The sequence below is a fragment of the Xenopus tropicalis genome, chromosome 5 (genome assembly GCF_000004195.4).
Source record: "Xenopus tropicalis strain Nigerian chromosome 5, UCB_Xtro_10.0, whole genome shotgun sequence".
Taxonomy (NCBI): domain Eukaryota; kingdom Metazoa; phylum Chordata; class Amphibia; order Anura; family Pipidae; genus Xenopus; species Xenopus tropicalis.
Window position 1 is genome coordinate 14,901,557 of NC_030681.2, and position 26,231 is coordinate 14,927,787.

At 45.4% G+C, this 26,231-nt stretch overlaps 1 protein-coding gene and 1 long non-coding RNA gene across 2 annotated transcripts; one reads left to right on the forward strand and one right to left on the reverse strand.

Moving 5' to 3' along the window:
- Positions 1–10,370: 10,370 nt before the first annotated feature.
- LOC116411098 lies at positions 10,371–15,070 on the reverse strand. Its single transcript, XR_004222842.1, has 3 exons — positions 12,592–15,070; positions 11,827–11,961; positions 10,371–10,566 (listed from the first exon to the last, which is right to left on the reverse strand). It is a non-coding gene; the product is annotated as an uncharacterized LOC116411098 (long non-coding RNA).
- Positions 15,071–16,999: 1,929 nt separating this feature from the next.
- Positions 17,000–25,461, forward strand: slc30a1 (solute carrier family 30 member 1). Its single transcript, NM_001007939.1, is given in 2 exon segments — positions 17,000–17,760; positions 23,997–25,461. Coding segments are annotated over 2 exon segments (1,482 nt in total). The 5' UTR covers positions 17,000–17,171; the 3' UTR covers positions 24,890–25,461.
- Positions 25,462–26,231: the final 770 nt, after the last annotated feature.

Here is a 26,231-nt window from a genome sequence, read left to right on the forward strand (position 1 = left end):
GACAATTCGCCAGCTAAAACTTGCCAAGATCATGTACAAATCAATGGCAGAGATCCCTTCTGTTGCCTGAAAGATCCTCCTTTTGCCTAGAAACTTTGGAGGTTTTTGGATTTTTTCCGCTCGTTTTAAAAAGTCACAGTTTCTGCAGCTTTTTCCCTTGCTGACTTTTTCAGTTCCGATTTTTTGAAAATGTCAGACATTTGTGGAAATGAGTTTAGTCACATTTTCAAAAATAAAAATCTGAGAAATGTTAGAGTTTTAGTAAATCTGCCCCTTTAACAAAGGGGTGTGTCAATTACCATTGATGAGGAAAGAGGCGGGACATTTGGGATATCTGCTTACAATGTGAATATGCACGCTAATATCAATATGGGAAATATATACAGTATATGTTTCTTCTATGTGCACTGTTATGTATTTATGTAGTTGTGTGTATGTACATATGTATATAAATTTATACATGTTGCAGACAACAGAGCAGGAAAATGCCCAAAATTGCCCCATGTGATAGTGCTCTTATTTCTTTCTTTCTTTTCTTAATTGTCTATATTAAATCTGTCTGTTCCTAAATGCTATAGGCCAGTGCTGTCCAACTGGCGGCCCGCGGGCCCCCCTCTGTGTGGCCCCCACCTGTCTGGCTGCTTTGATGGCTTACTCTTGTGTAAGATTTAAATGGTATCAGTACTGAGATTAACTGCCCCCCCCCCCCCCCCCCGCATGGTTCTCACCTCAGATTCAGGCTGTATTGTTTAAAAATGTAATCCCCTGTACTGTTCACACCTTTTAATCCCTGCATTGTTCCCCCCTGCAGTGTTCACACCTCAGGCTCAGGCTGTAATCACCCACATTGTTCCCCTGTTCACACCTCAGGAGCAGTAGAAACCCACAAATAATCCCTGCATACTACAAAAAGAACATATACTGAGGTGGTACTGCAATTAAAAAGTTTTTTAATATATAGTTATTGTGCAGACTGTAGGAGCAGTGCCAGCATTGTGTCACTGTAGGCTGCCTGTGTGTGCCATACACACAGGCAGCATAGGGCAAGCAGAGTATGGCACACACAGGCAGGGTAGGGAAGGCAGAGTATGGCACACACAGGCAGGGTAGGGAAGGCAGAGTATGGCACACACAGGCAGAGTAGGGCAGGCAGAGTATGGCACACACAGGCAGGGTAGGGAAGGCAGAGTATGGCACACGCAGGCAGGGTAGGGAAGGCAGAGTATGGCACACACAGGCAAAGTAGGGCAGGCAGAGTATGGCACACACAGGCCAAGTTTGGCACAAACCAGCCAAGAATGGCACACACAGTGAAAGTATGGCACGCAGGCAGGGTAGGGCAGGCAGAGTATGGCACACACAGGCCAAGTATGGCACAAACCAGCCAAGAATGGCACACACAGTGAAAGTATGGCACGCAGGCAGGGTAGGGCAGGCAGAGTATGGCACACACAGGCCAAGTATGGCACAAACCAGCCAAGAATGGCACACACAGTGAAAGTATGGCACGCAGGCAGGGTAGGGCAGGCAGAGTATGGCACACACAGGCCAAGTATGGCACAAACCAGCCAAGAATGGCACACACAGTGAAAGTATGGCACGCAGGCAGGGTAGGGCAGGCAGAGTATGGCACACACAGGCAGGGTAGGGAAGGCAGAGTATGGCACACACAGGCAGGGTAGGGAAGGTAGAGTATGGCACACACAGGCAGGGTAGGGCAGGCAGAGTATGGCAGACACAGGCCAAGTATGGCACAAACCAGCCAAGAATGGCACACACAGTGAAAGTATGGCACGCAGGCAGGGTAGGGCAGGCAGAGTATGGCACACACAGGCAGGGTAGGGAAGGCAGAGTATGATACACACAAAGGCAGGGTAGGGCAGGCAGAGTATGGCACACAGGCAGGGTAGGGAAGGCAGAGTATGGCACACACAGGCAGGGTAGGGCAGGCAGAGTATGGCACACAGGCAGGGTAGGGCAGGCAGAGTATGGTACACACAGGCAGGGTAGGGAAGGCAGAGTATGGCACACACACAGGCAGGGTAGGGCAGGCAGAGTATGGCACACAGGCAGGGTAGGGCAGGCAGAGTATGGCAGGTTTTTGCTGTACTACAACCATTAATATGGGTATGATCATGTGATAACATGGGTGTGGTTTCAAGTGGGTGTGGTTTCAAAAAGGGGAGTGGTTAAAACTGGCTTCCATTATCGGCCCTCCACCACGTAGGTCGGAAAAATTCCGGCCCTCGGTACAACAGAAGTTGGACAGCACTGCTATAGGCTATGGCACCATCTCTCACCCATGTGATTTGCACTTAGTGTTGCAGAGGTCTGTGTGGATTCTTTATGGAACAATATGCAACCAAAGCAGATACAGGGCAGGGCAATACTGGATCGTATTAAAATGGACTCAATGTTGTATTACAGGTATGGGATATGTTATCTGAAATCCCATTATCCAGAAAGCTCAGAATTATGGGAAAGCCATGTCCCCTAGGCTCCATTTGAACCCAATTTAACTCCAATTTAAAATAATTACCTTTTTCCCTGTGATAATAAAACAGTACCTTGTACTTGATCCCAACTAAGATATAATTACCCCTTATTGGGGGCAGAACAGCCCTATTGGGTTTATTTAATGGTTAAATTATTCCCTTTTCTCTGTAATAATAAAACAGTACCTGTACTTGATCCCAACTAAGATATAATTACCCCTTATTGGGGGCAGAACAGCCCTATTGGGTTTATTTCATGGTTAAATAATTCCCTTTTCTCTGTAATAATAAAACAGTACCTGTACTTGATCCCAACTAAGATATAATTACCCCTTATTGGGGGCAGAACAGCCCTATTGGGTTTATTTAATGGTTAAATGATTCCCTTTTCTCTGTAATAATAAAACAGTACCTGTACTTGATCCCAACTAAGATATAATTACCCCTTATTGAAGACAAAACAATCCTATTGGGTTTATTAAATGTTTAAATAATTTTTAGTAGAGTTAAGGCAAGGAGATTCAAATTACGGAAAAATTCCTTATCCATAAAACCCCGGGTCCCGAGCATTCTGGATAATACCTGTATATTATTATAGTAAAGGTGGCCATTGTAGCTGGCGATATTGGTCCTTTTGACCGATTCGGCAGCTTATCTGCCCATGTATGGGCACCACCGACAGGCCTCCCTGACTGATAGCTGCAATTGGTCAGGTTTAATTTTTCCCTTGGATAGGGGACCGCATCGGCTGGTTAATGCAGTCCCTGAACCGATGGTGCCTATACCCGCCGTACCATTTAGTTAGACTCACCCACCCGTAGGTTGGGGTTTCGGAAGAAGATCCGCTCGCTGGGCGACCTCGCCAAGCGAGCGGATCTTAGTGTGTATGGCCACCTTAAGAAACCCTGCAGCAGATACCATTATATCTTCATATCTTTTAGACAGATAACAACTGATCTTGTTGCAGCTTTGGTGAACCATGTACTGCTATAAATATTTCTGTCATTTAAGTCACACAATATGATGATGTGGCTGTTTCCAAAGAAAGAAGTTGCATCACCAGAAACAGAGGGGAAATGAGCAAACAAAATATATAAATCAGAGGAAAACATACAGGCAAACATCTTTATTGGAGTTGGTTTGTGGTTTATGAGGCGGTTTCTGACCTACTGAGCTCTGACATGGATTTGTGCTATTTCTACAGGCAACGAGCAAACTCCAGGGGCTGATCCTGTAGGATAGGCCTTAATACAGTTAAATATCTCTGTTGGAAGATATTATATCTCTCTGAACAAACCAATGGTAAACTTAGTAGGGTGTTCCTGTTGCTGTTTGCCTAGACCTTGCTAGGGTTGCCCAAGTCAATACTACCTGGCCCAGCGCCTTACCAGCCTACCTCCTGAACACTCACAACTCCCTGCTGCTATCTATCCCTATTCCCACAAACTAACTCCATTCTGCCCCCCGAGATGTTGTCACCACCCCTCTAGCTGTCACTCATTACTCACTCCTCTGCTAACAGTCTGCTGGGATCTGCACCCCCCATGACTGCACCCTAGGCAGAAGCCAACCTTTCCTATCCATAGATCCACCTTCAGACAGCTAGGACTGTATTTAAGTGGGGGCTGCCCCAAGCAATGGATTTCACCCTGCCCCCTCCCTCACTGATTGGTTCATCTGCAGGACAGTCTGAATATGAACTGACTCCAGAAGAAAGTGGGTACCCCCCTTGACCCTCCTCCAGAGTTATATTTAAGTGGCTGGGGGGTATTCTTTTAAGCTTTTTTTTGCCTATATAGAATATATGTCCCTGCCTACAACTAGTCATGCCTCCTGTGGCACAAGGTCACTTGCCCTTAGCTGGCTGGCAAACTACCCATCTGGCAAACTACCCATTCTGGTTTAATGTAAGCAGACAGGAGGGCTTTGGAAGGAGATAAAGAGAGGAGGGTTTGGAGAACCCGAGAAACCAATGACAAAGCAGAAGCTGCAAGAAGAGCCAGTAACACGTTTATGGAATCTAGGGAAACCCCTTAACAGTTATATCATTATACAAATATATCACTATTTTTCTTAGTGTGTGGAAGAATTGATGTGAATAATGGACATTTCTCTCTGATGCACAGTGCAATATAATATAATATATAATAATAGCATATTAATAATAAGACGTTTTCCAAAGAGATATGTTGTACCATAAAAAAAAAGTTTAATGTCCCTGTCTCTTTAAGAGATATGTTACAATAAAGTACATTAGCATGCAATGAGATTTCCCATTCCCTTTAGCATGCATGGTGCATATTTCTTAGTTCTCATTCCTCTTTTCTTTTTGCTTTACTTAGAAAAATAATTCTCAGAAGGCTATTTGTGGTTGGAAAAACTGCCGCCTGTAGCAGACAGATACGCAGCCACGCCTCCTTCTTTCCAAGGGTGCAAGGTAGCGATAACAAATCCCTTGTTTTTAAAGAAAAGGTGTCTCTAGCGAGACAAAGGGGCAGATTTACTGAAACTCTATAATTTCTCTTTTTTTTTCAAATTTGACTAAACTCTGTCCTCTGACATGTCTGACATTTACTAAAAAATACATGAAAAGTCGGTGCAGGAAAAACTGCAACTTTTTCGAATTGTCACGGAGAAAACTCACAGCAAAACCTCCGCTTTATCTTAAATCTGAAACCTCTGAGGTTTCGAGACAAAAAAAGGATCTTCAAGGGAAGGGGCCTCTGCCATTGACTTCTACGTGATCTCGGCAAGTTTTAGCTGGCGAATTGTTGGATTTGGATTTTTAGCCGTTTGGACACATAGGGGGAGATTTACTAATCCACGAATCCGAATCCCAAAAGGGAAAAAATCGCATTGGAAACGGAAATTTTTCGACTTTTTCGTCGCCGTCGCGATTTTTCATATTTGTCGCGACTTTTTCGTCGCCGCCATGACTTTATCGTATTTTGCGCGACTATTTTGTCGCTGTCACGATTTTTGTCGTATTGAGCGATAATAAACGGAGGAAAAATCAAGCCGATTTTTTTCGCGACGGCAAAGTAGCGGAAAATATACGCAAAATGTCACAACGGCGCCAAAAAAATCGCGGGACATACGAAAAAGTCGCAACGGCGACGGAAAAGTCGCAAAAATACCGATCATTACGAAAAAACGCATTCGGACGCCTTTGGACCGTTCGTGGATTAGTAAATCTCCCCCATAGTAAAGCTAAAAAAAAGACGTTTTTTTTCTGTGACTTTTAGTGAAAAAATACAAAACGAGAAAAAAAAATCAGATGGTTGGTAATGGCGCTTAATTGTCCATATAGCACTCAAGGGACCAAAATTATTTTTAATTTAAAATAAAAGTTTATTTAGTCACCGTTTCGGTCCTACTTGGGACCTTTCAACAGTGCAATCGAGCCCCGCCCTCCTTAAAAAACCCTCAGGGCAATGTGCAGAAAGGTGGTACCCAAACATCACCATGACATCCATATAAACCCAAAGAAAAGTGATACAGGATGTAACTTGTTTTTATGTTTGCCAAATAAAAGTTGTTTTGCTAATTTAAAAAGGTGTGTGGCCTATTGTTTATTGTGTATATAAAAGTGCAGTTTCAATAGGCTATAACACACACACACATAGGGAGCAGACCCCAATGCTGGCTGGGGGGGTGGGGGTAAGGGCCCAGAAAGATCAGTTATTGAAATATTCATTCCCTTTTTCCGTGGACAAAAGGGGCCCAGACATAATTTGGGTGGGGGACTGAGGAGTTAATAAATGATCTCCTTTTCATTCCTACTTCATTATTAAGTAAATTCAGTGATGTAGTCAGTCCACTTAGTCACAGGGTATATTTAGCCATTCCCGGGTGTGCCATATCATGATTATAATGTATGATAGCTCCTCATGTTGGCCTAATTATGCCCTCTGTGCTATGCAGCATAACATCTGTGTAATTCATTGTTAGTCAGTGGCTATGGGGAAATGCCAGCGTGCCAGCTTTATTACTATTTCGTGCCAAGTGCAGGAATTCAAGCCAAGATAAATATTGGTGGAGGAGATTTTGCTGGATGGGTCACTGTGTGGTTCCATTTTGGTAGCAAGAAGGCATACAGAATAGGTAAAATGTGCTAAAACAGTTTTTTCCTTCAGGGTATACAATTGAGGACCCACCCTATAGGAGCACAGATAGCTTAGCTCAGTCTTGTCAGTGGCAAATGCACGCAAGCTATGGTACCCAAAGGTTTACAAAAAATAATTGGAACAAAGTGCCAGGGCCAGATAGAATATACCCTTGGGTACTGAGTAGTAATGGCGTTTCGCCATTGGCGGATTGTTTCGCGAAACGGATGAAAAAATTTGCTGCGGAAAAACTCGCCACATGTCCAAAAATTGTCGCCGGCATCAAAAGAATAGCTGCGCGATGAATAATAGCTGTGGGCGACAAAAGAATAGCCGTGCGACAAAAGAATAGCCGTGGGAGACAAAAGAATAGTCGTGGGAGACAAAATAATAGCCGCAGGAGACAAAATAATAGCCGCGCAACAAAATAATAGTCGCAGGCGACAAAAGAATAATCGTGGGAGACAAAATAATAGCCGCAGGAGACAAAATAATAGCCGTGCAACAAAATAATAGCTGCGGGCGACAAAAGAATAATAAAATCAATTTTTTTTGCTGCACAACATTTTTGCCGTTTCGTGAATTTTTCGCTGAAGCGAAACGGTACAGATTCGCTCATCACTAGTACTGAGAGAGCTTAGTTCAGTTTTAGCCAGGTCTCTTATTTACTCAGACTTGCTTTCATCTGGTGTGGGACCTATGGATTGGAGAAAAGCTGATGTAATTTCTATATTTAAAAAAGGGATTACGATCTCAGCCTGGCAATTACAGGCCAGTATGCTTGACATCAGTAGTGGGCAAGTTATTTGAAGGGACCACATTCAAAATGATGTTCTGGAGAATGGTATTAGGGCAGATTCAGGACCTGCCTGTACTCAAACTCTGGACTTTATATTAGGCAGGTTCTGCATTACCTCACTGAGCCACTTGAGACCTTGGGCATCCAGCCCTAAACATTATAATCATCCCTCTTGGCCCCATTGTGCTGACTCGTCGCCTCCTCCTCCCTTTAGTAAGCCAGGTGGTTGCAATTGGACAATTATCGGGCTTTATAAGCCAGTTACAATTCATTAAGCCCTTTTTGTGATTCCTGTGTCCGTACCTGCCTGACTCCTACCTGGTTCCTGCACCCATACCTGCCCGTGTTCCTGTGACCATACCTGCCTGACTCCTGCCTGGTTCCGTTCCTCGTCTCCTGTCCCTGACTGCAGTTGGATCTCCCAGTATTTGACCTCGGCCTGTTTATTTGACTACTCTCTGTCTTCAGCCTGCCCCTGACCACTGCCTGTTATTCGGACCCTCCTTTCCTGCTGCCAGTCCTGACCCTCTGCCTGCTTAACGGACTTGTATTGTTTTGCCGCCTGCCTCTGACCACTGGCCTGTTTTAGGGACTTGTATTTCTTGCTGAATCCTTAATAAATGTCTCTGCATCTCAATATGCCTTCTGCCTATATACAACAGTATCCGTTATATCCATATTACACAGCATATAGGCTCCTATCTGCCAGCCACCCACCTGTGGCTGCTCCTGACACAGATCATGTCAGACAAATGTAATTACTTCTTATGATGAGGTTAGTAAGAAGCTGGACAGTGGGGTTGCAGTAGACATGATCTATTTGGATTTTTTAAAAGCAGTTGATACAGTGCCCCATAAACGACTGCTTTCTAAGCTAAGGTCTTAGCAATGTTTGTGTTACATGCATAGGAAACTGGCTTCATGACCAGGTACAGAGGGTGGCTGTCAATGGTACATTTTCTTATTTTAATAGAGTTCTTAGTGGGGCCCCACAGGGTTCTGCATTTGGTCCAATTTTATTTAACTTCATTTGTTCATTGATGACTTATGGGAGAGTATTGTAAGCAATGTAACAGTGTTTGCCAAAGACACAAAACTGTGCAGCCCAATTAATTCCATCCAGGATGTGGTATCCTTGCAGCAGGATCTTGACAAACTGGGTGGATAGGCCTATTGTCTTTTATGACCATTTTGGTACATCTTATCCTGCCCAAAACTATACTGACCATGACTAAAAATTGTATTCTATACGGGACTTCTCTCCCTGTACATAGCACTTAGATAGCAGTGGACCAAAGTCATTTCATTTGGTGACATTCACAAATTAAGACAGTTGCCAAAAGGGTGAGATATATTAAATAATTTAATTGGAATTCCTGACATTTTTCTGGTATTTAATTCACATTTATTAACCTTGTCCAAACATTCTGGAATTTTGTTATCAATTTGTTCAAAGTATTTACCCCTTTCCACCAATGTTGGAAAAAAAACATTTTCTAATCTTGTTTTTATTCAACCAAAACTTGCCCCCAAGTCAGAATTTCACAAATAACTGCCTGGTTTGGGGGCACTGAGAGCAACATCCAAGGGGTTGGTGAGCAACATGTTGGCCCCGAGCCACTGGTTGGGGATCACTGGCCTAAGGGCACACATAGCAAATTGTCACCTCTCCTCTACCTGCAATTTTATACACAGGTGCTCACCCCTCTAGCTCCATAGACAAGCCCAGCATCAGTCTGTGTAAAGTCTCCACACTGTGTAGCTCCACACAGGCGAACGCCGGGTCTGTCAATACAGATACAAAAGAGCAAAAGAAGGTGGATCTGATTTCCACCAACTATGTACAAAAGCAGACAATCTGCTATTTGTACCCTTTGAAAAACAGGCCCTGGCATATCAAGTACACAGAGGCCCAAACAGCTCCCCACCAGCCCAATAAATAGTGACTATGGCATTTGGGCTGGTGACATTGCCATGTCATTAAAATCCACAATAAGGGCACCAGGCAGTTCTTTCATATTATACATAATTCCCTTATGTAGCAATGTGCACAAATATTTTCAGTTAATGATTTACACAGGCTTGGGACTGGAATGTAAGGGGCAATTGTCATACCAGGAAGGCTATCCCTGACAAACATATTTTTCATTATGGTACAGTTTTATTTATATACCTTTGTTACTCTTTCACCAGTACAGGGGCCTGAAAGGCAGGTTAACCCTCTTCGTTCCAGACTAACTGGACAGAACAAAACAGGCCCTGACTGGCAATCTGTGAGTTCTGGGAAATGCTAGAGTATCCAAGTATTAAAATTAGATTTTATAGTCTCATTATAAGTGAATGAAACAAAAAGACTTTTGTTTGTGATCGGCTTTTTTATTCCTGTAATTTAACACAATTATTTAAACACTTTTGAGCTTTTTCTCAAATAAAATAGCAATCACAGAAAAACAAAATTAGTCACAATTTTTTTCCCCACTATTAAGAAATGATTAAATCTGCCTCTATTTGTGCCAGGCCTAGACTGGGATTCAAAATAGGCCCTGGCATTTCCATTACACAGAGGCCCCAACAGCCCCCCCCAGCCCAATAAATAGTACAGTAGCTTGTAATTGATTCTAACTACGATATAATTAATCTATATTGAAAGCAAAACCATCCTATTTACTTAATGTTTAAATGATTTTTTTTGTATAAAAAGTATGGAGATGCAAATTATATAAGATCCCTTATCCTAAAAACCCCAGATCCCAAGCATTCTGGATAACAGGTCCCATAGCTGTATTACATTTTCTTATTTATACATGGTAAATTTCTTTATTGAGGAAACTGCTCATTTCATATGACGTTGTTTAAGAAGAGGTTTTATAGAAAAAAAAAAAAAAAAAGGATTATTAAGTGATTTGCACTTGTTTCGTTAAGGGTGTTGCTCAATCCAAGTTGCATGCTACAATACAGAACATCAGGGATATAACCACAAGATGTAATGAAGCACAAGATGCTGACAAATCTAAATAAGAAGAATCTGATTGTGCCAGTGTTTTGGGGCATTTCCTGTCTGGGAATATAAGAGGAAATGCTACCCATTTATAGCCAGGTATATAACATTTCTGCAGCGTCATGTCCTTTGATTCACCATCAGAAATCCATTTTGTGGGCCCTGTGACTTAATAAAAAGTAAATATTAGAGTTTGGAATTACATTTTTCCACATCTTCGAGGACTGCCCCAATCGTGCTGGGTTTTGGGTAGAGGGGTTCACGGAACAGTTTCTATTCATGCCATGTTCACAAAACAGAACCCTGGGGGTTAGTGGAGAAGATAGCCCTAGGAAAGTACCATTGCATTCTCCTGAGAATATTACTTTTTATAATTAGAAAGATGATAGTATTTATTTGGAGATGACCCACTTCCAATACTGGAAAAAAGCTGATAAATGATGCTCCTCACTGTACAATCTCATCTACCTGAGATATGTTTGATAAGGTATAGTACCATTGGACAGCTGACCCACCACAACTGAGGCCTACACCATCAGTATAAGGGCTCTGGCACACGGGGAGATTAGTTGCCCCGCAAGGCTTTTTCGGCAATTTCCTGAAATCGCGCCGCCGCGTGCGCCATCCCACCGGCGACTTACATTTTCGCCGGTGGGATGGCAGGTGATGGCAACTCGGGGAGATTAGTCGCCCGCAAACAGGGAGTTTTGTCGCGGGTGACTAATCTCCCCGTGTGCCAGAGCCCTAAAGGCGAAGACACATAGAGCTACTAGTAGCAGCTACTTGTCGTGGCTACTAAAATAGACAGTGCTGATCATTTACTGATAATTGTCTCTACATGTGTTTAAGCAGAGGCAATTCACAGTATTGTCTATGGCAGGGGATTTTCTGAGGTTTAGTAGCCGTGAAAAAGTAGCTGCTACTAGTAGCTCTGTGTCTTCACCAGGAACTTTCACTCAGGGCTGGGCCCTTTGTTTGTAGTGAGAGGATTATCAGAAATGTTGTGGTGTAAATTTAATTGAAAAGTAATGGGTGCCAAGAATTCTTTAGAAGGTATATTTATTTATGCAGCAACTGAAGGATAACATTACAGTGGTGACAGTGAATTAATAAAACAGCAGTAAATAATTCAATATAACCTTTAAAAAAAAATATGAGCAATGCTCTATGGTCACACCCAGCCAGGTCTGCCAATGAACACTGCTTGTAGAATGGCAATCCTCTCTATAAAGAAACACCCTCCTTATCGCTAAGGCCCCTATTGTGGGTTTCCAGGTGTCTCCTGTGTACAACCAGGGTACTAACCCACTAACCTTCTGTTGGAGCTTTGGGCTGCTTGCTTACCCTGACGGGCACTAAGTGGGTGCTGACCCACAACACAAGCTGGCTAATCCTAACAGCTAAGAGAGGATTCCCCTGGGGTCTTACCCTCTATAAAGGTTAACAATGGGTTCTCTCCCAATGTAGCAGTCCCTGTAGCTCCCAAAAATCAGAAAGAAGTAGTCCTCTAAAACTCTTTCTCCAGAGACAGGGGTTGTTGGTCTCTCCACAGATCAGGGATTTCTTGAAAGATACAGGAAAAGGTGATGTACCGTGTTAGCCGGTCAAAAATGTTTACAGGGTAACCCTTTTGAAATAAAAAATAACAAAAGTGGTATATAGGTGATACCTTGATTGGCTAACTAAGATAACCATAGCAAGCTTTCAGAACATTTTTTTGAAAAAGGAACTAAAATGTTCTGAAAGCTTGAAAGATACAGTGACACCTACTGGCAAGGTGTCAAATAGCTTACCAATTTAATTAGGTCAGCAGAATATTTCATTTCAGTATTATTATTAACATTTATTTATAAAGCGCCAACATCTTCCACAGCGCTGTACAATTTCAGTATTTGGTAACTGCAACCCCAAGGGTTACACTTACAAGTGAAAATATGGAGCTTCTAGCAGCATATGCACCCAATCCCCAGTCACAGTATTTATATCCCTAGTGGGTGTGGAGGATGGGTGGGGTGGAACAGGGTGGGAGCCGGGCTGAATAGGGAAATGGGCAAAAAAATCACCCAGATTCATATATTCGGAGGCATTGAAAAAAATGAATTATTCCCTCTTTTCTCACACAAATGCGTATAACAGTATATATATATATCCTTTAAGATGATAAATGAAGGGGAAGTTCACTTTTCTAAGTACCTCTTCATTTTGTATCGTTTATGGGTTTTGATGTATTAGCCTTCTTATTCTGCTTCTTTCAAACCTGGAACTGAAAACATATGGAGGTGACTGAGGGGGTCGCTGATCCCAAAAGCCAAAATAACGATAAAAGGTAAGGCTTTAACCTTATTGTTGTTCTTATTTTGTCTGGCCCTCTCTCCTATACTTTCTAATAGCTGTATGGCTGCTAGGTTAATTAAGCCAGAGAGCCGTTCAAATTCCACACCTGTGAGTTAAAAAAGGAAAAAATGTGACAATAAAAACAAATAAAATGTATTGCAAAGCACATTAGGATACTGATGTTTATACAATAATAATACTAAGAGAAATTGTTAAATATATTTATGAAAGGAACATGTTGAATGACTGCTGTGTATGATGCCTACTAGCCCTTGGACATAGAATGAAAATGATTTAGTTCTAGTCTTCCTCCAAATGCAAGAAGATATACACCTCTCCCAGCTAAAGAGCCCCTGGAAGGGGGCACATGTTAACTATAAACAAATGGGCTGTACTGTCTATCTCTCCCCCAAAACCAGGGTCCCCCAGGCTCTCACTCTGCTTTCTTCATCCTCTGCCCCTCACATGGGCTCTGCTTAGCTCCTATGGGTTTGGGTAACCTGGGGATGCTTCCCTATAAGAACCACTGTATGGATAAGGCTACTTGCATAGACTCTCAGCATTCTCATACCATTATGCCAGTTGGGATCTGGTTTTGTACCTGACCAAAGTTTGTTGTAAAGCCAATCTTGAACACTACGGATTACGCCCCTTTCTATTTAGAAAGCCCTGCTCCATGGTAAGCTTTAATGGCTTGTGCCCATAGTCGTAACTGAATCAGATGCTGATACCGTTTTTTTATGCTACTTGTATTGGCAGAAGCACTAGTGCAGGTCCAGACTGGTATTCAAAATAGGCCCTGGTATTTCAATTACACAGAGGCCCAAACAGCCCCCCCACCAGCCCAATAAATAGTGACTGTCTATGGCATCTTACAGCAGCCCCTCTGGCATTTGCCAGAACCCACAATTCATCTGGCCAATGTATTGTTTTTTGTACTGTCCTTGCAGGCAGCGATCCTCCCAAACAAGAATGACGAAGTCCTCAGATAAAGCTTGTGCTGAGCCATGTTCCCTTTATCTTCCTCAGCAGATTTCCATTGCTGACATCAGGCTTGCACGCAGCCATCTTATCTTTCAGAACTTGCTATGCCTGTAATAAATACAATGTAAAATGAGATTTTCAGGAAAAATGAAGATCTTCAGCTGTTGAGTGACCCCCCAATAAATTAACCAACATTCTGAGCTAAAATGGGAAGATCACTGTTCTAAAATCCTATAATAACATATTTAAAAAGTTACTGCTCGACAGCTTATCAATAGGTAGTAAAAAGCAAATCATAGTAGGATAAGGATATCATGCAAAAAGTAGCATGTGTGATACTGTCTGCTTAGTAGCACCTAGATGGCCATACACCGGCAGATTAGCTGCCAATTCGGATCCTTCAGATCAATTCGGCAACTTATCTGCCCATTTATCGGCACCCCCGACAGGCCTAACCAATATCTGACCTAAAATTGCCCAGATCTCGATCAGGCAGGTTTGATTTTCCATTGCATTAAGGACTGCATAGGCTCGTTCATGTGGTCCTTGGTCTATAGGCCCTTATGCCCTAAGGATCAATTTAGCCCAATATCGCCCACCACTCCCAGTCACCAGTGAAGAACACATAGAAACATGTGGCAGGAGCGTTGGCAGGGAATATGTGACATTATGCAGTGATTGGAGGGTGGTGCAAGCAGTCAGGGTGTAAGTGTGGGATTGGGGGGCAGGTAGGGTGCAAGCAGCCAGGGGTGCCTAGGGGCACAAAGTTTTGTTACATCTGGTGCTGACGTCACGCACACGCGTTACATCACTTCCGTCCACTAGGGGGCACATTTAGGCCGGTGCCTAGTCTAGCTATGGACCTAAACACAGCCTTGCCCATGAGCAGAATGCCAGTTGTGTTTGTCAGGCTGGGCTGGAGGCATTTGGATCTTTTAATAGGCTTGCCCAAAGGGATAATAATTGGGGCCCTGTCATTTGTGTAACTAGATATTTCTGGGCCCCACAACAAATTAATTTTTAGACCCCCAGAATGTCTAGAGGTTGACCTGTTTTATTATTAATAAAAATGTATAATTATTAGAGCCTTATGGGGCCCCTATACCTCCTGGGCCCCCTTGTAGTTGCAGGGTCTGCTTCCTTCGTAGTTACTCCTGTGGGTCCTGTTAATAATATGGTAAGTTGTAAGAACATGGAGAAGCCTGACCCAAAGTTTTATATTCTGTATGTTTATGTACAAATGTGAAGAACTCTAGTGTAGGATCCGCACCCTGTGGATGCCCCAAACAGGGTTATATAATAAAAGACAGTAATTTTACTCAGAAGCAGTAACCCATAACAGCCAATCAGAAGGAATCATTTACAGGTCACTGGTTTAAAAGCAAACCTTTTATTGGTTGCTATAGGTTACTGCTCCTGGGCAAACTTTATTTTTTTTTAGCATATGGGGGTAAGCGCATAATTCCTTGAGGGTATTGGGACTTTGAATGGACTGGACTGGAATAAACATGAAAAGTTAAGTTGAACTATTTCTAAATAATGTGTTATTTGTTTCTACGTAAGCAATTGTACCTGGGAGGTCCTGAAGTAAAACACCACTATGTGCTTCCCTAGTGCGGAACTAGTTCACCAGTCTGTGAGTACTGGGGTGTTGTGTGCACTACATCCAAAAGTGTAAGAGTAAAGGTGGCCATACACGCTAAGATCCGCTCGCTTGGTGAGGTCGCCAAGTGAGCAGATCTTCTCCCGATATCCCTGCCTACAGGTGGGCAAACGAACTCTGGGGCCAAACGATAGAATTATGGGTATTGGCATCCGTCGGTTCAGTGACCGCATCAACGAGCCAATGTGGCCCCTGATCCGATTAAATTTTTAAACCTGCCCGATCGATATCTGGACGATTTCAGGCCAGATGTCGGACGGGCAGGCCCGTCATTAGTGCCCATACACGGGCCGATTAGCTGCCGAATCTAAGGGACCAGTTAGAATCGGCCCGTGTACGGCCACCTTAACTGAGAGTGCGACCCATTCAGCTAATAAACAGTTTATATTTAATTTTAGGAAAGCCTGTCCCCCCACCCTCACAAATGAAGTGACTGAGTGGGTCAAAGTGCATCACTAGTGCAGAAAGCGCAATCTGTACCGTAGCGCTAGCACTCTGTGCGCTAAAAGAGACAAAATTTCAGTTTAATAGATTGAATTTCGTCTCTTACATTTTCTTGCCACCCCTGGTAACTTGCAGGGTAGCAGCGCCCCTACCCCCCCAGTATGTGAGAGGGGAGAGTCGCACGCAACCTGTGTGGGTCTGGGCAAGGCCATAGGTACAAGCACAATGTACATATATAAGCAAGCTGTTACACTGCTAGCCCAATACAGGCCTAAGGAATGCAAGCAGGGCTGTAAAATAGAAAAGCAATGTTTTCTGTGCTCTATTCTATGAATGACAAAAGCTGCAACTCTGGGCGTGACCTGCAATATACATTATATATATATGCTTCTAGTCCTGGCTGGGCAGGAGTTGGTTACCCTACATTGTTTCAGGAGTCAGAAATAGCAGTATAAAGAATAGAAAGGGAAACAGGTATATAATATTGTAGATTGTAAGCACTTTTGGGCAGGGCTCCCTTCCCCTCTTGTATCGGTTATTGATTGCTTTATATGTTACTCTGTATGTCTCCTTGTAGAGTGTAAGCTCTTTTGGGCAGGGCTCCCTTCACCTCTTGTATCGGTTACTGATTGCTTTATATGTTACTCTGTATGTCCAATGTATAAAACCCACTTATTGTACAGCGCTGTGGCATATGTTGGCGCTTTATAAATAAATGTTAATAAATAATAATCTCTAAAAAGGAAGCTCCTAGGATCTCAGGAACAGGACTAAAGTTGCCATTTAGCAATAGCTACAAAGCCAGACCTATCCCTAAATCTTCCCCTTCACCGCCAGCCCTCCCATTTTTCACTCGGGTCCTGACTGGGAGAATGTTCCCCATCTATGTGGCTCCTGGTAGGTAAAACTCCATGACAGCCCAGCACAGAGAGGACAATCATTCGGTGCCATCTTGTCCGTCACCCTGTGCGTCTCCTCAGCCAATGAGAGGGCAGGCCGCGGCCCCGGCAATGGCGCCTGTTGCTAGGCTGCAGGAAGCTACACTCTGCCCCCTGCCAATCACACCTTAGCTAGGGGGTGTGGCCCAGGGGACGCGCCCCGCCCCCCGGCTTCGCTCCGTGTGGAAAAGACGGGTTTCGGGTGCAAAAGTTGCTGTTATTTTCCTCCTCCGGACGTCAGCGATGCCCAGTGAGAGAGAAGCCGCCTGCGCCGCCGGTCCCCGGTCCTCTCGCCCTCAGCTCGCCTCCCCCGTCCCACTGACAGGCGGAAGCTACCGTGCGCCGCCGCTGCTTCTAAGCCGCAGCGACCTTCCGACTGTGGGTTCGGTAGCCGGAGCAGCAGCGCAGCCATGTGGGAGTCGAGCCGGGTGCGGCTGCTCTTTATGCTGGCCCTGACCTTCATCTTCTTCGTGGTGGAGGTGGTGGTGAGTCGGGTGACCGGCTCGCTGGCGATGCTGTCCGACTCCTTCCACATGCTGTCGGACGTGATCGCGCTGGTGGTCGGGCTAGTGGCGGTGCGCTTCGCCCAGAAGACCCGCTCTACGGACAAGAACACGTTCGGCTGGATCCGGGCCGGGGTGATGGGGGCACTGGTCAATGCCGTGTTCCTCACCGCCCTGTGCTTCACTATCGTGCTGGAAGCCATCGAGCGATTCACCGAGCCCCAAGCCATCGAGCAGCCGCTGGTAGTGATGGGGGTGGGTGCCGGGGGGCTGCTCATTAACCTCATTGGGCTGTGTATGTTCCGGGACAGTGCGGGGCACGGGCACTCACACGGGGGGCACGGACACTCGCACGGAGCCAAGAAATCGCACCGACCCCGGGAGCGAGCAGCGGGGGAATCGGCCGCCCTGGATCGGGAGGAAACCAACATCCTGGTGGAGAACTGCGGGAACTCGCTGGCAGCCGCGGCGGCGGAGGGGATGCCGGGAAAACACGGTGAGACACCGGGCTGGGGTACATGTTATAGGGCCCGCACCCCCATAGCCTCAGCGATCCCCCCCCCCCCCAGCATTAGACTCGCCCAGGGGCCCCCCAGCTGCTGTGTGACAGTACCAATAGGGGCCCCCCAGCTGCTGTGTGACAGTACCAATAGGGGCCCCCCAGCTGCTGTGTGACAGTACCAATAGGGGCCCCCCAGCTGCTGTGTGACAGTACCAATAGGGGCCCCCCAGCTGCTGTGTGACAGTACCAATAGGGGTCCCCCAGCTGCTGTGTGACAGTACCAATAGGGGCCCCCCAGCTGCTGTGTGACAGTACCAATAGGGGTCCCCCAGCTGCTGTGTGACAGTACCAATAGGGGTCCCCCAGCTGCTGTGTGACAGTACCAATAGGGGCCCCCCAGCTGCTGTGTGACAGTACCAATAGGGGTCCCCCAGCTGCTGTGTGACAGTACCAATAGGGGCCCCCCAGCTGCTGTGTGACAGTACCAATAGGGGGCCCCCCAGCTGCTGTGTGACAGTACCAATAGGGGTCCCCCAGCTGCTGTGTGACAGTACCAATAGGGGTCCCCCAGCTGCTGTGTGACAGTACCAATAGGGGTCCCCCAGCTGCTGTGTGACAGTACCAATAGGGGTCCCCCAGCTGCTGTGTGACAGTACCAATAGGGGTCCCCCAGCTGCTGTGTGACAGTACCAATAGGGGTCCCCCAGCTGCTGTGTGACAGTACCAATAGGGGCCCCCCAGCTGCTGTGTGACAGTACCAATAGGGGCCCCCCAGCTGCTGTGTGACAGTACCAATAGGGGCCCCCCAGCTGCTGTGTGACAGTACCAATAGGGGTCCCCCAGCTGCTGTGTGACAGTACCAATAGGGGTCCCCCAGCTGCTGTGTGACAGTGCCAATAGGGGTCCCCCAGCTGCTGTGTGACAGTGCCAATAGGGGTCCCCCCAGCTGCTGTGTGACAGTACCAATAGGGGCCCTCCAGCTGCTGTGTGACAGTACCAATAGGGGTCCCCCAGCTGCTGTGTGACAGTACCAATAGGGGTCCCCCAGCTGCTGTGTGACAGTACCAATAGGGGTCCCCCAGCTGCTGTGTGACAGTGCCAATAGGGGTCCCCCAGCTGCTGTGTGACAGTGCCAATAGGGGTCCCCCCAGCTGCTGTGTGACAGTGCCAATAGGGGTCCCCCCAGCTGCTGTGTGACAGTACCAATAGGGGTCCCTTCTGTCACAAAAGTCAAGTCTTTTTCATGCATCCATTTATCCATTCATTTATTATTCCCACCCCACCTGGTAAGCTCCATTCAGCACCTGGTAGTCACCCTCTAGGCTTCTTGTAACCCCCCCCCCCCCCCAGGGGTCCCATGGGTTGCTTGTGTCACCCACCTATGACAGGTAAAATGGCGGGTCCCATGAGTGTCCCCCCCCACCTATGGCAGGTCCCGCGAGTGCCCCTCTACCTATGGCAGGTGTAGTTAAGCTTCAAGTTTAACCCCATTGAGACTGCTCCATTCAGCTCTTTGTAGGCTGCAGGGCCACGGGTGGGGCTTTCCTCTCCTTGTGGATCAGCACCTATGGCTTCTGCTCCCTGTATCCCTCCCCATCATCTACACACACTGGCCATGACTTTGTATCTAATGGTCCTGAGGCAGGCCCCATGTGCTGTTTGGATCCCACCCTCTACAAATAGGACTTCCCAACCCCTAATGGCCCTGTTTAGTTGGGTTCTGCATGGCCCTGTACATTGGGGGTATATTTAGTCCCTACTATCTCATCTTGCCAAATGATGCCCCTTCTGCACTTGATATGTAGTTCATCCTCCTACTGCAAGTCCTATCAGCCTATTGCATCTGTTCAGCCTCACTTACACCCACCTATGGCAGTGGCCTTCCTATTCTGTCTGTTATATTCCAGCCTAATATTGGACCATTGAATCCACAGTTATGTTCCTTTAGACCCTTTCTCTCTAAAAGCAACAGAATTTTTTTTCTCCATAGTTCTAAGCATTAATATGACTGGTCAATATTGGCCAGATAAGGTCCCTAATCCTCTGTGTAAAGGTGGCCACCCATGGGCAGATTTAAGCTACCATTTCAACTACTTTAGGAGTGATTTGGCAGCTTAAGTGCCGGTGTATGGGGCCCTCCGGCGGGCCTCCCCAATCAATATCTGGATAAAATTGTCCAGGCAGGTTTGACTGCATCGGCTCATTGATGTGGTCCTCAATCCAATGGGCCTAGGTCCAAATGATCAATTTAGCCCGATATCGCCCATCTTAGCAATATCTGACCTCATTAAACAAGAGGATCTTAACGTGTGGGGCCACATGTAGGCTAAGGAACATTTATTAGATGTTTCATAATATCCAGCCCCCCCTGAGCCTCGGGGTTCTTCCCATTTGTTGCCAGTGCATTTTACAGATTAGAAATCTCGCCCACAAAGTCGCTGCAGGTTATAGAATAATCCCTAGCTAGGGCTGGCTCTGTATGGCACCATTGTTCTTGGGAATATTCTGCCCCAGCCTGGCACCACATACAGAAAGCATCTCCTCCCAAAGAATTGGTTAAGCAAATAGAATTGCTAAGTAAATACGAGCAAATGCCAAGTAATCGAGGAACTTATTAACCCTCACAGCTCAGAGTTTCAGTGAATGCAGTTTAGTGTTTTGGACCTGAATTCTATTCCTCTAGTTGTGCCTTCAGTGCAGATTCCAGAATATCATGATACATCGCTTCGAGCCGTCCCTGCCTTCTGTTTCTGGAAACTTCCCTGTATCTTGACTTTTGTCACGCACAAAAAGAAAAAAAAACCCCCAGTATTTGCTGAATAAGCGTGCGCTGAAGAGAACAATCATTCTCTCTAGTGCCGGGAGCAGCTTCCACTCGCTCATGTGTTTAACTGAGTGCAAAATGGGCAGAGAGCGTCGGATCCTCGCTGAGTGCAAAGTCGCAGCCGTTTTGGCCGAGTGCAAAATGACAAATGCCGTTTTGTGTTTGTGACGTTGGCCCGGTGACTTATACACCTCTTGTGTAAGCAGAGCCAGTGCATAATCTCTCCCACATGCCTCCAGAGACCCGCATTCTTTCCCAAATGTTATTTTACACTTTAATAACTGCCAGAAGTGTGTGTGTATCGGGGGGGGGGGGAGGGTGTCGTTTTTTTAAACAGTGTTCTATAAATTGTGGGGTTAATGCCGGCACACCCCTATTTGCTGCGCTGCTGTGTAACGCGGTGGGCACGGATTGCTGGTTAAAGATTTAAGACTTGTCACTTTGTGGCTAACCACAACAACTTTTTTTTGTTCTTTGATGCTTGTTGCTCCCAAATACAAGTTGTTAAAGGGGTGGTTTATCTTTTCATTATTTATTTTTTTGTAGATTTTTAATTATTTGCCTTCTTTTTCTAACTCTTTGCAGCTTTCAATTGGGGGTCACTGACCCCACAGCCAAAAAACTATTGCTCTATAGGTTCTCTCCTATTCATATACCAGTCCCTCATTCAAACCACTCCTGGTTGCTAAGGTAATTTGGACTCTAGCAACCATATAGCTGCTAAAATACCAAACTGGAGAGATTCTTTTCACTCTCCAAAACCATGCAGGCTCACAACAAGCTCATTGGTTCGTGATAGTGTGTGTGATAGGGATCTTAGATTGTAGGCAGCACTGGGCAGGGTCGGACTGGGGTGTGGAGGGCCCACCAGGGCCCGCGCCCCCCCCTAACCCCCCTCGAATAACTGGGTTCAGTGCATCCCTAGCAGGGACTAATGGAATGGTGGGACTGAAGGAAATGATGAGCAGTCTCTGTTAGGTGCCCCATAAGCCTTTGCGGCACAGCTGCTAGGATCCTATGCACAGCTTGCTTTGCTTATTGGACTGCTTCAAACTGGGTCATTTCCAACTGTTGTGTCCCACAAGCAACTGCAATCCCTATCAGTTTGACCCTGCTGCCTGACTGGCTCCCACTGAGCGTGCCTACAGCGCTTCCCACTATTACTCCTGCTTCATGCTGAGCCATTCTCTAGGGATGAATGTGTCTTCTCCAGGAGCCCATTCATTCAGCGTTGGGCCAGATGCCATGTCCCTTAGTTCTTCTATATACAATCCCTGAAGTCACTCATTAACCCTCGGCAGCCTGTTTCACAGTTGTTTGATCCCATTTATTTGTGATTTGCCCCACACATGTGGTTACGACTAAGTGATATGATTGGTTGTCTCGGGGGCTGGAATTGTGGTTGTCAGTAACAGTTTTATGTTCGTAACAATTGACTGGGATTTTACAGAATCACACATTGATTTGTTGTAGTTGGGAGGTTGGTCTGGTCAGTGTCATGGGTGAATGTTATAAGTGTGTCCTCCCTATCAGGGATGGGATAACATTAATAAGATGTCCGGTAGCCTTCTATTCCTACCTGGCATCTCTAACTCAGCTGAAAGCCTTGTGCTTTTATCTATCTCTTCCCCCCAGGGGCTCCTTCGATGCTGATGGATCAGGAAAAATATCCACTCTGCCCTCCCCTTTAAACTGCACCCACTTACGTGATTCACCCTATACTAGCACCCATGGAAGCCACTGTAATCTATGGATGCATCAAATCCACTGTTTTGGGATTTGGCTAGATCAAAACCCTGCAAAGAAAGATAGTCATGTGATTTTAAGGGTTCGGATTCAGTCAGGCCCAGACTAATAAGCCGTGTATTCTGGCAAATGCCATAGACAGTCATTAGCGATTGGTAAAGTCAATAAAAAGCGGTTATGCATTTCCATCTGTATCCCCCCCCACAGCCTTAAGTGCAAATGGCCGATACTGCAGAGAGGTGCTGTTATGTTGCCTACTAAGCATTCTGGGCTGCCACTGAATTGCCAGTAAGTGAAGTTCAACTTTGAGCCTCGCCCTTAGTGACACCACATAATGCTTAATGGGTAACATAACTGCGGTGTCAGCCATTTCCATTGCAGTCTGGGAGCGGCATATTATTCTGTAGGTATTTACTGTACTGTCCAGTTCCACCCTGTACAGTGTTCCTCTGGGATGCACTGTGTGGGGGGAAAAAGTGATTTTATCTGCCCTGAACTAAAGCTTAAAGGTGCCCATACACCTTAAGATCCGCTCGCTTGGTGATGTCGCCAAGCGAGTGGATCTTCACCCGATATCAACACCTACGGGTGGGCGATATCTGGAGAATCCAGGGTAATTCGATCGTTTGGCCCTGGGGAGCCGATGCGGTCCCCAATCTGACTAGATTTGTTAACCTGCCTGATCAATATCTGGACGATTTCAGGCCAGATATCGGTCGGGCAGGCCCGTCGGTAGTGCCCATACACGGGCCGATTAGCTGCCGAATCAGTCTAAGGGTCCGATATAGGCAGCTAGAATCGGCCCGTGTATGGGGACCTTAACATTAATTAGGCTATAAATGCTGAACATTACATCTGGGTTCCTGTACCAGCCCAAGGCTACCATGGCCCTTTAGCAGGGAAGATCTGTGCTTCTGAAAATGCCCCCAGTAGCCCCCCATCTTCTTTCCCACCACATGCTCTGGGCTGCGGTCAATAATGTTAGCTTAGGGACCGACTTCCAACAGAAGTGACCTCATATTCTGCATAATAATTCCCGACATTCCATAAGTTTATCTTCCGATCAGCTGTCCAGAGCGCACTGTGAGCATGTGCAGTGCCACAGACACTTTTAAAGAAGATCCAAACTGGAAGCCTCCACAGGACAACTTTAAAGGCCTAGATCATCAATGAGTCCAGTATATAAAGTGCAGCATTTATAGCCATAATTCTTTTTAGGTGTTAGTTCTCACTTCAAATACTAAATTGAACCCAGGATTCTGTGCATTCCTAGCTTTGTTTTCTCTCTCGCACTTTTATATGGTCACCTAACTACTTGGTGACCTTTAAGGAGAAGGAAAGGTTTATGGGTGCCAAATGTTAGGCACCCCTTCAGCGATTGTAATTACTTACCTGATACCCCAAGCTGGTGCTCCTGTTAGCAGAAAACTGCACCAACCTGGGGTACACGGAAACGGGCAATCCAGTTTTTCCCTTCTTTCCATAAGCGATAGGTGCTTCACATTTGCTCCCCCCATCAATGAACCTTTCCTTTTCCTTTAATATCCTTATATCTTCGTGTAGGAGGCATTACGTGGTACATATATTTCCGTAACTGACACATACTGCAGTAGCAGGGGAAATATTTAACTTGCATCTCTGTTCTTTCCTCCTGTAACAGATGCCTTGGCAGAGAATATCGTAGACGGTCGAGTAAATGGAAACGTCATTGAGAACAACTTGCCAGAAATCCACGAAGATGGCACTCAGCTTAACATGCGTGGGGTGTTCCTGCACGTTCTTGGAGATGCGTTGGGTTCGGTTATCGTGGTGCTAAATGCTTTGGTCTTTTACTTTGTTTTTAACCCGTGTCCAAGCGACGAAGGCTGCATTAATCCTTGTGTAGAAGACCACTGTGATAAAAAAGTCAATGTCTCCGCTCTCTCCTCGAATCCAGACAACACTTCTTCACCTCCTGAAATACAAATGGCTGGGCCTTGCTGGGTGCTTTACCTCGATCCCTCACTGTGTGTGATCATGGTGTGCATTCTTCTGTACACCACCTACCCACTTCTGAAAGAGTCCGCCCTGATCCTTTTGCAAACTGTTCCTAAGCAAATTGACATATCGTCCCTGAAGCAGAAACTGAAAAACCTAGACGGTGTGGAAGCCGTTCACGAGCTCCACGTCTGGCAGCTAGCCGAAAGCCGCATCATTGCCACTGCGCACATAAAGTGCCATGATCCTACCGCTTACATGGACGTGGCTAAACGTATTAAAGACTTCTTTCACGACGAAGGCATCCACGCCACTACCATCCAGCCGGAATTTTCAAGCGTGGAATCGGGATCAAGAATTTCCCTGTGTGAGCTGTCCTGCAGAACTCAGTGTGCGCCAAAGCAGTGTTGCGGGAGCACGGAAAAGAACGTTTCAGGAAAAAAGTCAAATTGTGGCGCCGCCTCTTTCTCCAGTCTAGGAATGATCAGCGAATCTCCGGAGCATGCAACCAAAAGGACTAATGCTTCCGAGAAGCCTAGCAATGAGCTGAAGGTGAATGTAGACCCCAGCGTTTGATACCAAAATGTTGCTTTATTTCATGACGTTTTAGTTTTCTTACCTTTATGGACATCGATTTACACCCCTGTAAAGGGAAACATGGACCGGCTAGTTTTTATGATGCGATGTTCAGAACAATTCCACTTGTCGGGACTGTACTACGATTCAGTTGACATTCATAGAACTTTTTATGTCGTTGTTACAATTTTATATTTTGCTTCACCCAGAACACGCTGCCGTTACCGACGGTAACTGAGTAGTATTTGCAGTCTCTTATCAGAGAATTCTTTTTTTTATTTACTTTAATTTATCTCTAGCTGTTTCGATGGCATATCTAATATTTGGTGGCTGCTGACCCTTGATCATCTCTCTGCTGCTCAGTGCATGAGTGACAAGTAACGCGCCTTCGCTGCTTCTCCTTCTCAAGGATGATCGCTCGCGCGGCCTCAGTACTTCTTCTAGATACAACATGGCTGATGCTGCCGTACTGGCAAAGCAGCTTTTTGTCGGCCTGCCTGGGAAATGGCAACTAATTCTGTCAGCTGCTGTAGACTCATGCCTTTAAAATATAAAATGTTTTTCTCAAGTTATGGAATGTTTTTGCCTCTTTGGTTGTGAATGTTACAGATTCTATTATAAAAGTGTAACGTATTTCAGTTTGTTCTTTCAGACAACTCTGGTACCTCCCAGCATCATTGCTGCGCGGCGGTGCTCCCTCCTGCTTGTGTTGATTTAATGTTCCTTTTCTTTGTGACTTGAGGTGCTGCAGTAGCCTGGCATAGTCAGAAACTAAATGCCTTCTTTCTTTTTATGTTGCAGTGTGCAGGTATGTGATCTGTTATCCAGAAAGCTCAGAATTATGGGAAGACCATCTCCCATAAGATTAATTTTTTATTTTTAAAGGTATACCATAGAGTACATTTTTAATCAAATAATTCATATTTTTATAAAGTATTCCTTTTTTTTTCACTGTAATAATAAAACAGTACCTGTACTTGATCCCAACTAAGATATAATTACCCCTTATTGGGGGCAGAACAGCCCTATTGGGTTTATTTAATGGTTAAATGATTCCCTTTTCTCTGTAATAATAAAACAGTACCTGTACTTGATCCCAACTAAGATATAATTACCCCTTATTGGGGGCAGAACAGCCCTATTGGGTTTATTTAATGGTTAAATGATTCCCTTTTCTCTGTAATAATAAAACAGTACCTGTACTTGATCCCAACTAAGATATAATTACCCCTTATTGGGGCAGAACAGTCCTATTGGGTTTATTTCATGGTTAAATGATTCCCTTTTCTCTGTAATAATAAAACAGTACCTGTACTTGATCCCAACTAAGATATAATTACCC